Source organism: Littorina saxatilis, linkage group LG14, assembly GCF_037325665.1.
Source record: "Littorina saxatilis isolate snail1 linkage group LG14, US_GU_Lsax_2.0, whole genome shotgun sequence".
Lineage (NCBI taxonomy): Eukaryota > Metazoa > Mollusca > Gastropoda > Littorinimorpha > Littorinidae > Littorina > Littorina saxatilis.
In genome coordinates this window covers 35,747,627-35,763,289 of record NC_090258.1, presented here as the reverse complement: position 1 = coordinate 35,763,289, position 15,663 = coordinate 35,747,627, and the positions used below count along the sequence as shown (strand labels likewise).

Sequence of the window (15,663 nt, the reverse complement as noted above, 5' to 3'; positions counted from 1 at the left end):
TTCTGTTAATTGTGATCACATTTTAAGAGTAAGCATGACATATGTATAAATGTTTAGATTCAGAATTTGATGAAGAATACAATGCAATCAATTTTAAATCGGTTTACGAAAAATTGAATTTAATGACAAATTTAATTAGCAAACTCATGAATTCATTTTTAAGCCTCCAAGCTGAAATGCAATACCAAAGTCCGGGCTTCGTGGAAGTTTACTTGACCAAAATGGGTTATGGGTGTGTTTGTATGTGCAGGGTCCCCACTGGTTTTTAGAAAGAAAATTCCATGACTTTTCCATGAGCCTCAATAACATTTTCCATGACTAGATCCACAGGTCGCCATTTTCGAACACGCAAACTTTTTACGTCTTGTCACTGCCAGTTTTGACACTGGCTTGCTTTGCACTGAATTTTCTACGCAGTGTCTCTTCGACAAGCAAGTCAAGCATTTGCTACGCAGTGAGATTATCGGTAATGTTTGCTGGTCCTGTCATTTCACTAAACTGGACCAGCCACTGTTTGTATCCATCTGTACTTTCGTAAATTCCGTTTCGTAACCGTCACTGTGACTTGACGAACTGTCATTTTTTTCACCGCGATACACAGTTCATTGCGAAGATCTTCCTCGGTAATTCGTTCCAATTCCGCATACTTTTTGTTGTCAAGAAAGTTTCAAACTCATCATCCTCCATCTTGCTTGTCGAAGCGCTAAAGTACTTTATCGATGCAAAAACAAAAGCAGAAAACTTTGACGAAACCGACTCAAATGCAGCGCAGACGACACGACGAGATAACGGAAGGAAGTGAGCCTTGCTTTGGCTCAAGTGCCGTTAAAAATACCGTTATTCTCGTATGCAAATACGAACGAGAAGTTGGTCATACGAACAAGCCTTGTGCTGGCGACGCAAATCGCCGCTGGCTGGCAAAGGGGGGGGGGGGGGGGGGGGGAATGGCTGGGCGACGGAAATCGCCGCTGGCGTGCTAAAGGTTAATTTTATTTTCTTTCTTATTTTTGTTAAATTCCATGACTTTCCATGGCTTGAATTGAAATTCCATGACTTTCCAGGCCTGGAAAATTAAAAATCAAATTCCGTGACTTTCCAGGTTTTCCATGACCTGTACTAACCCTGTATGTGTTAAGGGAGTTTGCTTATGCGTTTGGCTTCATAGTACTTTCTTACGAATCACAATGCTAACAGTTTTTTTCTTTCTAACACTAGCTTGTTCGTATAACAGACACTTGGTCACAAATAAAATCTGATTTTAAAAGAAATTATTACGTCGAATCCGTGCGAAGGAGCTTTTCCCAAACAAACCTTTTTAAGAACGTCAAAGTGATTTATGTTCATTTTTACATTTAGTCAAGTTTTGACTAAATGTTTTAACATAGAGGGGGGAATCGAGACGAGGGTCGTGGTGTATGTGTGTGTGTGTGTGTGTGTGTGTGTGTGTGTGTGTGTGTGTAGAGCGATTCAGACTAAACTACTGGGCCGATCTTTATGAAATTTGACATGAGAGTTCCTGGGTATGATATCCCCGGACGATTTTTTCATTTTTTCGATAAATACCTTTGATGACGTCATATCCGGCTTTTTGTAAAAGTTGAGGCGGCACTGTCACACCCTCATTTTTCAATTAAATTGATTGAAATTTTGGCAAAGCAATCTTCGACGAAGGCCGGGGTTTGGTATTGCATTTCAGCTTGGTGGCTTAAAAACTAATGAGTGAGTTTGGTCATTAAAAATCGGAAACTTCTAATTAAAATAATTTTTTTATTAAACGATCCAAAAACAATTTCATCTTATTCTTCGTCATTTTCTAATTCCAAAAACATATACATATGTTATATTTGGATTAAAAACAAGCTCTGAAAATTAAAAATATAAAAATTATAATCAAAATTAAATTTCCGAAATCGTTTTAAAAACTATTTCATCTTATTCCTTGTCGGTTCCTGATTCCAAAAACATATAGATATGATATGTTTGGATTAAAAACACGCTCAGAAAGTTAAAACGAAGAGAGGTACAGTAAAGCACAGCGCAATCGCTACCGCGCCAAACAGGCTCGTCACTTTCACTGCCTTTTGCACTAGCGGCTGACTACGTTCAGTTTCATTCTGTGAGTTCCACAGCTTGACTAAATGTAGTAATTTCGCCTTACGCGACTTGTTTTAATTATGTTACCCTTTGGCGAATAATTCAAATCAAATGATCATGTTGAGAGATGAATTTCCTCCACAACCTGGTTGAAAAATATGCATTTTTACAAATTTTGTAGCATGTCGAAGTGACATGTTCAATTGCACTCACAACGCGCTTGACCTGACCCTGCATAACACAGTTTATGAAAAGGTAAAAAAAGAAAACGATTAAATAATATGCACTAATCTTACAGCCAGTAAGATATCCTCCACAAATCTGTTTTTCTTTTTGATGTACACATCTGGTTCATATTTTACGACAATTTGAAAATGATGAAAAAATCACGTGCAACAGTGGGCGCGAATGAGTTGCGTTTCTTTCGCCACCTACTGTACTCGCACAGAGTGAAAGCATAAGAATTTTACATCAAAATCAGGCATTTCCGGTTCAGCATAGTCTGCCCAGTCTCGTCGCTTGATGATGGTGATAGGGATGTCATGAACAGCAAGCCTGTGGCACGAACCAATGGACGGCTGAAACAAAAGACAGCAAACAAAGTTTACACCACTGAGCTTGATAGCACGAGGAGCAATTTCTTAAGACCTAAAACAAAACAAAATTTGAGAAAATCAAGGGAGGGAATCTTCATATGAACCTAAAATACAGATATAATGATTTTCCTCCGAAAGCGGCGTATGGCTGCCTTAATGGCGGGGTAAAAACGGTCATACACGTAAAATTCCACTCGTGCAAAAACACGAGTGTACGTGGGAGTTTCAGCCCACGAACGCAGAAGAAGAAGAAGAAGAAGATATAATGATTAACAAACTGAAAAAGGTGAAAGTCAAATTCGAGGGGGGTGTGTGGGGTTTTAAAGGGAGGTTCCGCTGCATGAGAACAAAGGGGTAAGGGGTGGGGCTGTTGCACCATAGCTTGGTGATAAGCGCCAGTGCCGATTTTCTCCTGTACGCAAAACAAAGTTCTGTGTAAAATTCTGAAAGTCACTTTTAACCATGAGTATGCTGATCTGTTTTTGCATGAAAAACAGCGGGCATTTAAAATAAAACTACATGTGAATCTCTGATTAAAAAGTAAAGTATAGAAGTAAAAACAGATAATGAAATGGCTAGAACAAGCACATCATTTTGATGATCATTCAGACAATTTCCCACGAAAGATATCTTGTATTCGGCAACTTCTGTAATCTAATACATGTAGCAACATGTAAATCATTTACAACAATGGTCACTGGTCACTCAGTCTCCCGTTCTACAGTTCCTGTCACATGCCAACATCATGTGTTGTGTCAATTGTTACTATGCTGTACAACATCGTTTGCAGTCAACAGTTGAACAAATGGAACAGTGGACAAGGGTCAAGGCTTCACAAACTGTAGGTCCCTGCGCCCTGTACACATGAGTACTGAACAAAAAAGTAGCAGTTCCACCTCCAAATGAGACAGGGCGTGTGCTTGTTGGTACGTTACGTTTACAGTAAGACAGAGTGTACGTACCAGTTCCACCTCCACAGTGAGACAGGGCGTGTGCTTGTTGGTCAGCTTCATCTTGACCCAGCGTGCAGCTTGGGCGGTCCGCAGCGCTCGCAGGAGGTTCTCCGGACACAACTCCACGTAGATCTCATTGGCCTCTGCAGACATGCCCTGCATGGCATACTCATCGCAAAAATGACCCTGAAAAAAGTATCACGCTCAGCAAAATCTTGACACATACGGTAAACCTTAGCCATAGCCTTCACTTCACTAACACTATGCAGCTTAAATGTTTCCATGTAACAACTTCTCTTTTTACTTTTACTTTATTTTGTCCACTCCTGGTGTACTGGTTAACAATGTGAGGTTTTATTTACGCAATTCCCCTCTGTCTCCCTGACAGAAGTTACACTGCTGTATGTGCACTGTACCCAAGGCAATCTGCAGTTTGCATAGCTTTATAGCCTGCCTTCCTAGAAGGCTTCAGAGAGCAACATCCTCTGAAGAACAATTTTCCTTGGAAACAAAACAGAGGGCCAGTCAATCTTCCATTTGCCTAAAAGTTAGAACATGTACAGGTTGACCCCAAAAAATGCAGCACATAAATAATGCTAATAATTAACTTCTACATCTGTTGACTGAATTGCTTTATATTTGGTGTACACAAACTTCAACTTATGCATGACCAGTCCACAAAGTGGCAAGTTTATAGGTCATTCAAAAACACCCCCTCCCACCCCCCAAGATCATTGGTGACGTGCATGAAGAACTACCGTGCAAGATTGTATGTTACACGCTTCGAAGCATGACAAGAACAGAATCAAACTCGCATTCGTCCCTCCAAAAGCCCAAAAATGCACACATGGCTTTCCTTTCTCCCACTCTAACTCGTTTCTTCTCTTTACAAATTCTTTAACACTGAGAATGCTGCAAACGGCATCCCAGACGATAGTCCTGTTTCTATACGCGAGTTTAACTACTAATGGAAAGTGGCTCGCTCGTGAGGCCTGTGAGTCTGAAATATGAAGGACAGAGTTGTGTACAGACAAGCCGAAAGAACAGACGCGCACACAGACACTGAAAGTGAAAGACGTCATAAAGAATGAGATTCTTCAAGAGACACAGACTGTGACGTCATTCTCAATACTGAGACGTCATTCATAGTTGTTCAGTCACTTCCACCAAAGAAGTAGATCTCTCCACAATCGTGGCTGATGTGGTTATCCTAGTCAAAGCGTGAGTACGTAAAACGTGTTTGTTCTCCCCTCTGTTGAAGCTGTGAGACATAATTGCTATTCAGACTTGGTTGTGCGACAGTTTTCTTCCACACTCGATTAGCTGATGTCTGTCTGTCTGTCTGTCTACATACATGTATGTATCAGTATGTGTGCTACTTGATGCGTATTTTCATTTTGAGACATTATTATTATTAATGCAAAGTTGTATTATTTTTTATATAACATGATGTTGTTTGATAAACCTCTAAAGCGCTTCGACTAGTTCGAGCTGTGGGAAGTGCTATATATATATATAAATGTTCTATTATTATTATTATTATTATTATTAAGACAGCAATTACAGCTAAGGTTCTGGCAATCCCCAGACAAGAAAGCGTTCATATACATGTCATTGACAAGTTCGGATGGGGTAATGTGGAATAAATTTTGGAGAGAAGGTAAAAGTACGACCAATTTATCTACAGACAACTTTGTGGAATGATTCATTGATTATGAACAAACTGAAGTTCATGCACAACTATGAAGATGTTCCCTGAACTCAAATGACTGGTTTGAAATCCAGGCCTGAAAGTGGCGAGTACTTTACTCGCCATGGCACGTACAAACATGTAACTGGAGAGTAGAAATGTTCATCTACTCGCCAAATGCGAGTAAAGTTGATGAAACAAATTCGAAAATTTTATTGTAAATTTTCATTTAATAAATATACCTACCCGAATCACATGTAGCAGTTGACTCAGTCTAAAGTGCTAGGTCTGAAAAGGCTACCCGTCTAAGGGGAGCAACCCCAACTAAAAAAGTGTAAACGTAGCTATGGTAATGACGACGCACCCAGGGAGTTACCTCCCCTCCTGCGTACTACGTCACTACTGCTACTGACCACGTGACCCCTATCATTCGACTCGAAGAATAAAATCTCCAAATCATAAGCGGGGTAGGTGGGAGGGACTACGATATGTGATTCGGGTAGGTATATTTATTAAATGAAAATTTACAATAAAATTTTCGATTAAATTACATATTCCTACTCCGAATCACATGTAGCAGATTGAAACAACAAGGCGGTGGGCAAGAAAAAGTTCAAACTCACTCTCAAATCCTTGTCAAGAGCTGACCCCCTGCCACCATGGCAGGCAAAGCTCTAGATCCATCCTGGCGAAGAGCCGAGATGTCACGCAGGTAAAAATTCATGAAGACATCCTCGGAACGCCAGTATGCGGTGTGTAGCACCTCCTCCAGTCTTCTTGATCGTAACACGGCCAAGGAGGAAGCCCAAGCTCGCGTCTCGTGAGCCCGAGCTGATTCCAGAGGAAGGACAGGCTGTGTCCCCCCTTCATTGCGGCGGCTCCACTCGTAAGCATGCTTAATGAGCGCCGACACCCACCGGGCCAGAGTCGTCTTAGTAATATCCTTATGTCTCTCCGTATTGAGAGAAATAAACAAAAGCTTTTGAGCTGCGGATCTAAGAGACTGAGCACGGGCAAGGTAGATGTGAAGGGCTCTAACAGGGCAATTTACTAAGTCTGGGTCATTCGGAGCCAGAATAGTGGACAACGGCCTGACATGAACCAAAGGAGAAGCTCGCTCGGGAGCCTGGTTTTTCGCAAGAAACTCAGGCCGAAACCGCAAGGTAACGGACCCATCTGATTCAAAGGAAATGTCGTCCGAATTACCGGAAAGAGCGTGGATCTCACTGCCCCTTCTTGCCGATGCTAGCAGCAAAAGGAAAAGGGACTTGCGTGTAAGGTTCGCAAAACTGGCATCTCTGAGAGGTTCAAAATCCGCTGAACGCAGAAACTCCATGACCAATAAGAGATCCCACTTAGGAACGGGCGTACGAGACTTGACGTCAGAAAGGGAAGCGCCCTTGATGACTCCAGCGATCACGCCACTAACATCTATAGAGCGACCTATCTGGCGTAGGGTCGCCGAGATGGCCGATCTTCTTACTTTCAACGAGGCAGCGGAAGCTCCCTGAGAGGACATGAAAGCAAGATGGTTCGCCACGTGCATCGTGCGGGGCGCCGTAGCATCCAGCCGATGCTCGTGACACCAGGTAACCCAGGCCCTCCAATGTGACTCATAAACGGACGAGGTAGATGCTCTGTGCGAGCGTCCTACCAGGTCCATGGTCAGATCTGATGCCCCTTTGCGCCTCAGAGAAGACCGCACAACCTCCACGCGTGAAGATTCAGCATCTGAGGCTCTGCGTGGAGGCTGCCGGTGTGAGGCTGTACCAGTTCTCCTCGCGTGAGAGCGAGAGGAATGGGAGGGCCCTGGGCGAGTCTCAGCAGGTCCGGGAACCACGGCTGAGACGGCCAAAGAGGAGCGATCAGCAGGAGGGACGGGCCCTCCTGCTCCGCCTTCCTGAGAACTCGCGTGAGCAACTGGAATGGCGGGAACGCGTAAGCCTCCAGGCCTGACCAGGAAATGTCCATCGCGTTCGTCTCCCACGCCTCGGGATCCGGGAATGGTGAGACGAACACTGGTAGTCTCTTCGAGAACCTGGTGGCAAAAAGGTCCACCTGAGGTTTCTGCACAAGAGACCAGAGACGATCCAGCGCTCCGTGAGTGATGGTCCACTCTGTTTGAAGCACTCTGTCGGAGCGGCTGAGCGCGTCCGCCAGAGTGTTCAAGCTTCCGGGCAGGTACCTGGCCGAAAGCCTGATTTGATGCTCTGAACACCAAATCAGGATCTCGCAGGCCCTGGCCGAAAGCGACGGAGACCGCGACCCTCCCTGCTTGTTGATGTAAGCTGCCACTGTCGTGTTGTCTGTAAACAGACGAACATGCTTGGCCTGAAGGGAGGGCCGGAACTTGTCCAGAGCTAGAGCCACGGCTTCTAGCTCCAGCAAGTTGATGTGCTGCATCCTCTGATCTGCCGACCACAGACCTGACGCAGTCAGCTGGTCTGTGTGAGCCCCCCACCCCACCAAGGACGCGTCCGTGAACAGGTCCAAGTCTGGGGCAGGAAGGGCTATCGGCACGCCCCTGCACACCCACTCCGTGTCCAGCCACGGAAGGGTAGCGGATTGGAACCATCCCCGGAGAGGGATGAGGGCATTCCAATCCACCGTGGGAGAGTCCACGAACGGCCTCAGCGCCAGCTGAAAGGGACGTTTGTGGACCCTCCCCAAGGGGACCAGGAGAGCCATGGACTCCATCTGCCCTAAGATGGAGGCCAAAGTCCGCAGGGAGGCCCTCGGGAGAGGCAAAGTGGAGCGTATGCACGCCTGGAGCTTGTCCACCCTCTTCTGAGAGGGCTGAACAGTCCAAGCCACCGTGTCGAAAGACATTCCCAAGTAGGTGAACGTCTGACACGGCGTCAGCTCCGACTTTGATCGGTTGATCGAGAAGCCAAACAAGTTGGCCTCCCGAAGAACCGATTGGGTATCCTGCTCGCACCCCGCCTGACTCTGACTCAGGATGAGCCAATCGTCCAGGTAGGCACGTAGCCGGACACCCCGCGACCTCACCAGCGCGCAGACCTGTCTCACGACCATGGTGAAGACCCAAGGGGCGAGAGACAGGCCGAAAGGAAGGGCGCGAAACTGGTAAACCTGACTTGCCCACCGGAAACGAAGCCATTTCCGGTCGGCTGGATGCATAAGAATATGGAAGTATGCATCCGTCAGGTCGATGGAAGTCGCCCAATCTCCCGGGCGGAGAGAGTCCCTGACCGACGCTGGCGTCTCCATCTTGAACCTTATCTCCCTCAAAAAGGTATTGAGGAACGACAGGTCCAAGACAGGACGCCATGCCCCTGAGGCTTTGGGGACGGCGAAAAGCCGTCCGTAAAACCCAGGGGAACTGTGGTCGAGGACTTTCTCCACTGCGCCCTTCTGCACCAGGGAGTCTATTTCCGACCGAAGGACGGAAATGGCTTCCTGCGAGGAGGGAGGCCTGAACGCCGGCGGACGCCTGACCAGAGGTGCCTTGCCATCTTTCCAGAGAAGACGGAAGCCCGACCTCACGACCCCCACGATCCATTGACTCTGTATGGACACGAGCCAATGGGAAAGTGCCCGGGAAGGGCCCCCCGCCATCACCAGAGTGGAGGGCGGGGTGGGGGGGAGATCGGGAGCACTTCATTGGGGGTGAGGCTTGCTTCCAGAGCCGCCTCTCCCCCTGCCGGAAGACGGTCGTCTTCTCGAGCCCCGAGAAGAGGAACGTCCACGACCCTTGTCTGCCGGTTTGGGAGGGCCAGCAACCTTAGCCTGCTTAGGCTGAGAAGGCTGAGACTGCTTGGACTGCTTAAGGCTGTGCAGGGAAAAGTCAGAGAACTGCTGGTCCCTGTTAGCCTGAATTTCCTGTCTTCGGGCATCAAAAACGAGATGCCCAAAGAGGGAACCCTCCAAGACCGGTGAGGCACGCAAAGTGTCCTTGGTCGCCTGATCCGAAAACTGAGAGTGTGACAGGAAGAGATCCCGACGACACATAACAGAGTGCGCATAGTGCACCGCGGAAAGTCTCATCTGTTCTTCATTGACCCTCGCAAGAGCGGCCAACAAAGTGGAGACGTCATCCGCATCCTGATCCTCGCTGAGAGAGAACGGATTCAGTGAATCAGTGAGGGCACGAGAGAGGGCCCGAATGAGAGTCTCAGCAATGGAGGCAAGCTCCAGCTGCTGACGCCCTGCCTCTTCAGAAGCAATCAGAGTGTTCTCAGAAAAGAGCACGCCGTCATCCTTCTTAATAGGCTTGGCCAACAAGGCCAGCATCTCCGGAGGAACTGTCAAAGATGAACGCGGGAGAGCGAACGCATCCAACAAGTTCCTAGGAGACTTCTGCAAGACCAACCGCCTGTGAGACGACAGAGCGAATGCAGAAGCCTGAGAAGGCGAAGCCATCCACTGCTGAGCCAGCTCCGGAACTGAGCCGTGAGGCACGAGCAGCGGAACCGGAAGTGAAGGAATTCCGCTTCCGGAAGGAGATGGCTTGGCCAAAACCTGAGAAAGCTGAAAAGCTATGGATGGAGACTCCAAAAACCGGAAGTATGAGTCATCCTCCTTCCCAGAGCGAAAATCGGCCATCGCGGACGGTGCCGTCGAAGCGGCAGCCGAAGAGACCGAAGCCCCTTCCGCGAAATATCTCGAAGTGACCTCAGCAGCGGCCTCAAGAGCCACTTTGAGTCTCTCCGGATAACCAACACGTGCAGCCTCGCTGGCGACGGACTGAATATCCGAAACATCCGGCGAAGGACCGAAGTCCACGTTGCTGGTAGAAGGGCGGTGAACCCCGTAACCGGAAACCGGAAACCCGTCCACTCCAATACCATCCGAACTCATGCCCTGACTAGGGAAAGAGTAAGAGGACGGCATGCCCGCAGCCGCCGGAACCGGAACCGCAGTCGAAGCAACAACCGAAGACGGAAGCGCTGACTGCCCCGGCCAGGGCTGAGACACCTGCCCAAAGGGCTGGTGATGCCCCCCCGCGACCGCCACCTGAGAGGAAGCGGAAGCGGAAGAAGCAGCAGATCCGGTCTGAGCCGGAAAAGTATCAGACGCGACCGCGAAAAGCGGAAGCGCAGACACTGTGGACGGCGGCCGGAAGGCCGAATGCCCAGAGGGCCACGTCCGGTCAACCCCGGAAACGACCCCAGCGGGTGCGTACATCGGGGGACCTATGCTTCCGGCGAGTGCCGGAAGCGCAGCAGACGGAACCGGCTGGTCGACTCCGGAAACGACCCCAGCGGGTGCGTACGTCGGAGGACCTACGCTTCCGGCGAGTGCCGGAAGCGTCGAAGCCTGAACCAAATGCCGCCATTGCTCATCGACACGATGGTCTTCCGTGAAGCCAAAGTGAGAACGAACAGGGGTTTGCGGGTCGTGAACCCGCCGAAAAGGGCTGCTTCCCAGCAGGGAGCGTCCAGCGGCCTCACGAGGACCTACGGACCAGCCCAACTTACTTGCGTCGCCAACCACAGCGGTAGAAGGCACAGAAGCAACCGCCTCGGTCAAGGACAGCGTCACAGCCGGAAGCGGAAAGGAAGCCATCGACGGGACAACGGAAGTCGACGGCTGAGAACGCACCATCTCCTCTCTCACCAACGTGCGAAGCTCGGGAACCAGTGAAGAAAGCAACGATGAAACCAGCGACGTCGAATCTGCAAGCGGCAGAGAAGACGAGCGAGAAACAACGGTACGCGTAGGTTGATTAGACTGCCCCACAACCGGCTGGTCATTTGGGGCAGAAATAGGGACCGTCATAACAGCATTGTTAGCCGCGTCAGAAACAACAACCAAAATAGGCTTAGGGACAGAAGTGGAAGACTTGGGTTTAATTTTCCCTTTCACATCAGCCTTGCCGCGCTCGCGCTTTTTGTCTCCGTCAGACATGCTGACAACAAAATGGAGACACAAAATTCCAAAATGGCTACCACAAAATACGTGACCAACACGTGGCCGAAAATTTCAAGTAGCAACAGAAAATTACGTTCGATACAAGTAAAGGAACGAGCTCACCAACTACCAGTGCAGCGGGTGAAGAGACGGGTGTGGGTGCCGGTGGGTGTCTAAGCAAACACCAAACAGCGAACTTCCACTAGAGCCAAAAAATTCCGACCTGCTCCCTAGAAAGCTGAAGTGTCGAATGATAGGGGTCACGTGGTCAGTAGCAGTAGTGACGTAGTACGCAGGAGGGGAGGTAACTCCCTGGGTGCGTCGTCATTACCATAGCTACGTTTACACTTTTTTAGTTGGGGTTGCTCCCCTTAGACGGGTAGCCTTTTCAGACCTAGCACTTTAGACTGAGTCAACTGCTACATGTGATTCGGAGTAGGAATATGTAATTTAATGTTGGTTTGGCTAGTAAAGTTTGTTCTCTGGCTAGTCAATTTTTAGAATCACTAGCCAAAGGTGAGTATACCATTTGTTGGACTTTCAGGGCTGATAAATATAACATACTGTCTGAACTACAACATAATAAACTGGCACGGTTGGCCTAGTGGTAAGGCGTCCGCCCCGTGATAGGGAGGTCGTGGGTTTGAACCCCAGCCGGGTCATACCTAAGACTTTAAAATTGGCAATCTAGTGGCTGCTCCGCCTGGCGTCTGGCATTATGGGGTTAGTGCTAGGACTGGTTGGTCCGGTGTCAGAATAATGTGACTGGGTGAGACATGAAGCCTGTGCTGCGACTTCTGTCTTGTGTGTGGCGCACGTTAAATGTCAAAGCAGCACCACCCTGATCAGGCATGGGAATTGAAAATTGTAAAAAAAGGCTGAAAATTTATAACTGAAGACGCTTAGTGTCAAGTCGACAGCGCGAAGCTAGGAGGGTCCGGGGGCATGCCCCCCCGGAAAAAAAATTCTCCAAAGAACCCAGATGGTGCAATCTGATGTCATCTGAGCTCCAAGTTTGCCATTAAATTCTGTTTTTAGAATCAGAGTTTTTAGTACCATTTCTTTTCTTTTTTGAAGAAAATAAATATTTACATGTATTATATGGTTTAAATTTGTTAAAAAAATTGATCTGTTGAGACAAACAGGAAAATGTAACTTGTAACACAATCTGTGCAATCTGGTTTACTTTCAAACATAAAAGTTCAAGTAACTGAGGCAGTGCGTGAACAAATTAAAGTACGGAAAGTTTTCGCGGACTTTTGCGCAAAGGCAAAAGTAACCGGTGTTTTTTTTGTGTGCCTCCCCCCTTTATTTTTCGGCGGACACTTTTGCTTTTTCGGCGGAACAAAAAAAAAATTTGGCAAAAATCCGCCGTTCGGGGGACAATTCCCATGCCTGCCTGATATGGCCCTTCGTGGTCGGCTGGGCGTTAAGCAAACAAACAAACAAACAAACAACATAATAAACCATTACCTGTGGTAACTCACACCAGATCTGAACCCCTCCATGGGCCACAGTCTCTGACAGAATGAAGTACAGCTTGTTCTGGGTTATTCGCAGGGTACAGATTTTGATCAGCTTTGAGATTGTTCCAACCACATCTGCAATGATAAATAATTCATTTTTATCAAACGGTCAATGAGCAGGCCATCAAGTCACTTGATCATAATTAACCTTAAACAAGAAGAGCAAACGCTCGATCGAGTCACTTTCGCAGTTCTGAATATTATATGAGGCATCAGATGGACAGGAAGAAATTGCTATTCACAACACAATGAGTCACGTTCACATAAAATTTGAGCCCGGTCACTTTTATAGTTTCCGAGAAAAGCCCAACGTTAAGTTGTGTGTTGCCGAACAGAAAAGGCTAGTTATCTCCCTTGTTTTTCTGATAACGTTCGTAAAAGGCTACAGATGTAAATACTTTGATGTAAAGAATAATCCTACAAAGTTTCAATCACATCCGATGAACTTTGTCAAAGATATAAAATGTCTAATTTTTCCTTTGACGCTGACCTGTGACCTTGAAAAAGGTCAAAGGTCAACGAAACCATCGTTAAAGTGTAGAGGTCATTGGAGGTCACGACTAAACAAAATATGAGCCCGATCGCTTTGATAGTTTCCGAGAAAAGTCCAACGTTAAGGTGGTGTCTACGGACGGCCGGCCGGACGGCCGGACAGACTAACACTGACCGATTACATAGAGTCACTTTTTCTCAAGTGACTCAAAAATACAAAATTCTAAAAAAGTCTTCCATGGGATTGGGAGCAATTTTTTTTTTATAAGATCATATTACACAGTTGGTCATTTAACAAAGTCCTCAAACTGAACCAATGAGGTATTCTTGAGAATCAATTGATCTATGTTCTTCGCCTGACCCATTACAAACAGAAAGGGTCACCTAGCTGCCCCACTCCAAGTTCAAGGTTAATCCATTAATGATTAATTGTTTCAAATTTTTGACTGATCAATAATTGGGGCAGGCACCTGGTCTAAACCCTGCACGAATGCTTAAACAAGTTGTGCACACATAAGACTAAGAAAAAGAGAGACAGAGACAGAGAGAGAGAGAGAGAGCATGACTTCTACACAAAGTCCCTGAGGATCATTCCAAAGATACACCATTATTATGGCAGAAGCCGAGAAGCAGTTTCATCTGATGTGTGTGCATTTAATTCCTTGATGTGTACTTCCTGTTGGCGTTTTCTCCGGCACCACCAGGAAAATTGCAGATGCATTTCCTGGTGTTTTTCCCAATTTTTGTTGTACATCGATCACTTTGAGCTTGGTTCGTACACCATCCAAATTATCATTTAATTGAACACATCTTTTGACAGATTAAAACCCATCTGATGCATCTTAATCACAGAACAGACTACCGTTTTCATTTTGGTTAAATTGAATGAACAAAACTAACGACTTGGTGCAAAATATCAGATTACAATGATACTATTAATATGAGAACTTGAATTCACCTAATTGTTTACATGTCTGTCGGGTATAAGTGTTCATTTCTTTGATCATGTCAGCGTAGAAAAAGTAGAACTACTTCAGTCTTATGAAAGTGAAACTAAACTGACAGCACTAAACGGCATTCTTGCACAGTATATTCTCTTTTCTACCACGAAATGTATTCCCAAAAAAGAAATTCCTCCAGGACCACCCACTTTGTATCAAATTAAACCATGTCTACATCAAGATACTGTGAGTGTGTCCCTTCATTCCTGTGTGTGCCTGAACTAAATACTGAGAGTGAGACAGATCGAGAGCTCGATCGAACACTCAATTTTTGGATCAAGATTACCCAACTTCATGTGTGTGTGTGTGTGTGTCCTAAAGTTAATACTTATTGTAGTGTATATCACAGATCAAACTCAAAGGTTTGCTCATGTTGGTTAGCTAGCCTTCGTCTTGTGTATCTGGAGATAAAGATTGACGTTTTCGTACCGTACCGAACGTTCCAATCAGATTCAAATCCACAGTGATAAAAAAAAGCGCTGAAGTGACACCAAAGAAAAATTAATACAAACTTGTGAACTGCTGAATGCAAGTTACGTCAACAAGCTTCGCTCGAAATTTCATGGTTCGAAGCGTACAAATAAGAGAAACGAGAAAGGCTATCAAAAGGCAGACGCCAACTTTCAGCTTCCCGCCATCTTTGCTACGTCTGGTGCACTCTAGTGTTATTTTTTGGTTTTACGAAATTAATAATGTAGAGGGAAAAAAACAACACACACACACACACACACACACATAAAGAAAACTGTACGTTGTCTAATGGTTCAAGTTTTGTAGGTTATACTAAATGCAATACTTTATTCACGACGAAAAGGCAATATTTCTTTTTATCTTCAAACGGCTTGAGATTTAGCAGACAAAAGTATGGTTCGACAACAGTGACAAAAAACCTACTCGTTCTTAGACGCCTTAATTTTGTTACCCAGTCATCGGATTTTTGTGATCCAACTTTTATAATTGTTATAATCAATTCTGCCTTTTAAAAAGATTAATACATATGTGTTGTGACGTTAACATTAACTAGTTGGACGACCCCAGATATTTGGCGACCAGGGGCCGCGGATCAGTCACGGTTAGTTGACGGTAAGAGGGGGTGCACGTCTTCTTCTTCTTCCAAGTCATTCATGAACTGGGTCCTTTTGGACATTTTAAGTTCAGCGAGTGGAGTTTTTGGTAGACTGGTTAAAATGGGTCTGTGGGTGGCCGCCAGGCTCAGTAAACGTTTAAAACTACATACACAGTTCTATATCAGTGTCAGTTGGAGCCGGGAGGATGGACCCGTGGTACTCTCACCAAGGTTGGCTTGGAAACACTCCAGTGAAGGAGCTGCGGAGAGCCATGTTCAGAGTTGGTTCCATTGGCTGATGGTGCGTGGGAAGAATTAAGGTGTTGCATATGGGGGAGTGTGTCATTCTCTCTTGAAACATTCTCCGGGAG

At 46.4% G+C, this 15,663-nt stretch overlaps 1 protein-coding gene across 2 annotated transcripts in view; it reads right to left on the bottom strand.

The window, feature by feature from the left end:
• The window catches only part of LOC138947658 (checkpoint protein HUS1-like), a 28,824-nt gene extending 13,955 nt beyond the window's left edge, over window positions 1–14,869 (bottom strand). For both annotated transcript variants that reach the window (XM_070319183.1, XM_070319184.1), the window contains exons 1-4: window positions 14,739–14,869; window positions 12,681–12,808; window positions 3,653–3,829; window positions 2,565–2,672 (exon numbers count right to left, since the gene is read on the bottom strand). In XM_070319183.1, the coding sequence (XP_070175284.1) occupies window positions 2,565–2,672; window positions 3,653–3,829; window positions 12,681–12,808; window positions 14,739–14,790 (465 nt within the window). In that variant the 5' untranslated portion in view covers window positions 14,791–14,869. The remainder of the gene's footprint in view (window positions 1–2,564; window positions 2,673–3,652; window positions 3,830–12,680; window positions 12,809–14,738) is intronic.
• Between the last annotated feature and the right edge of the window lie 794 nt (window positions 14,870–15,663).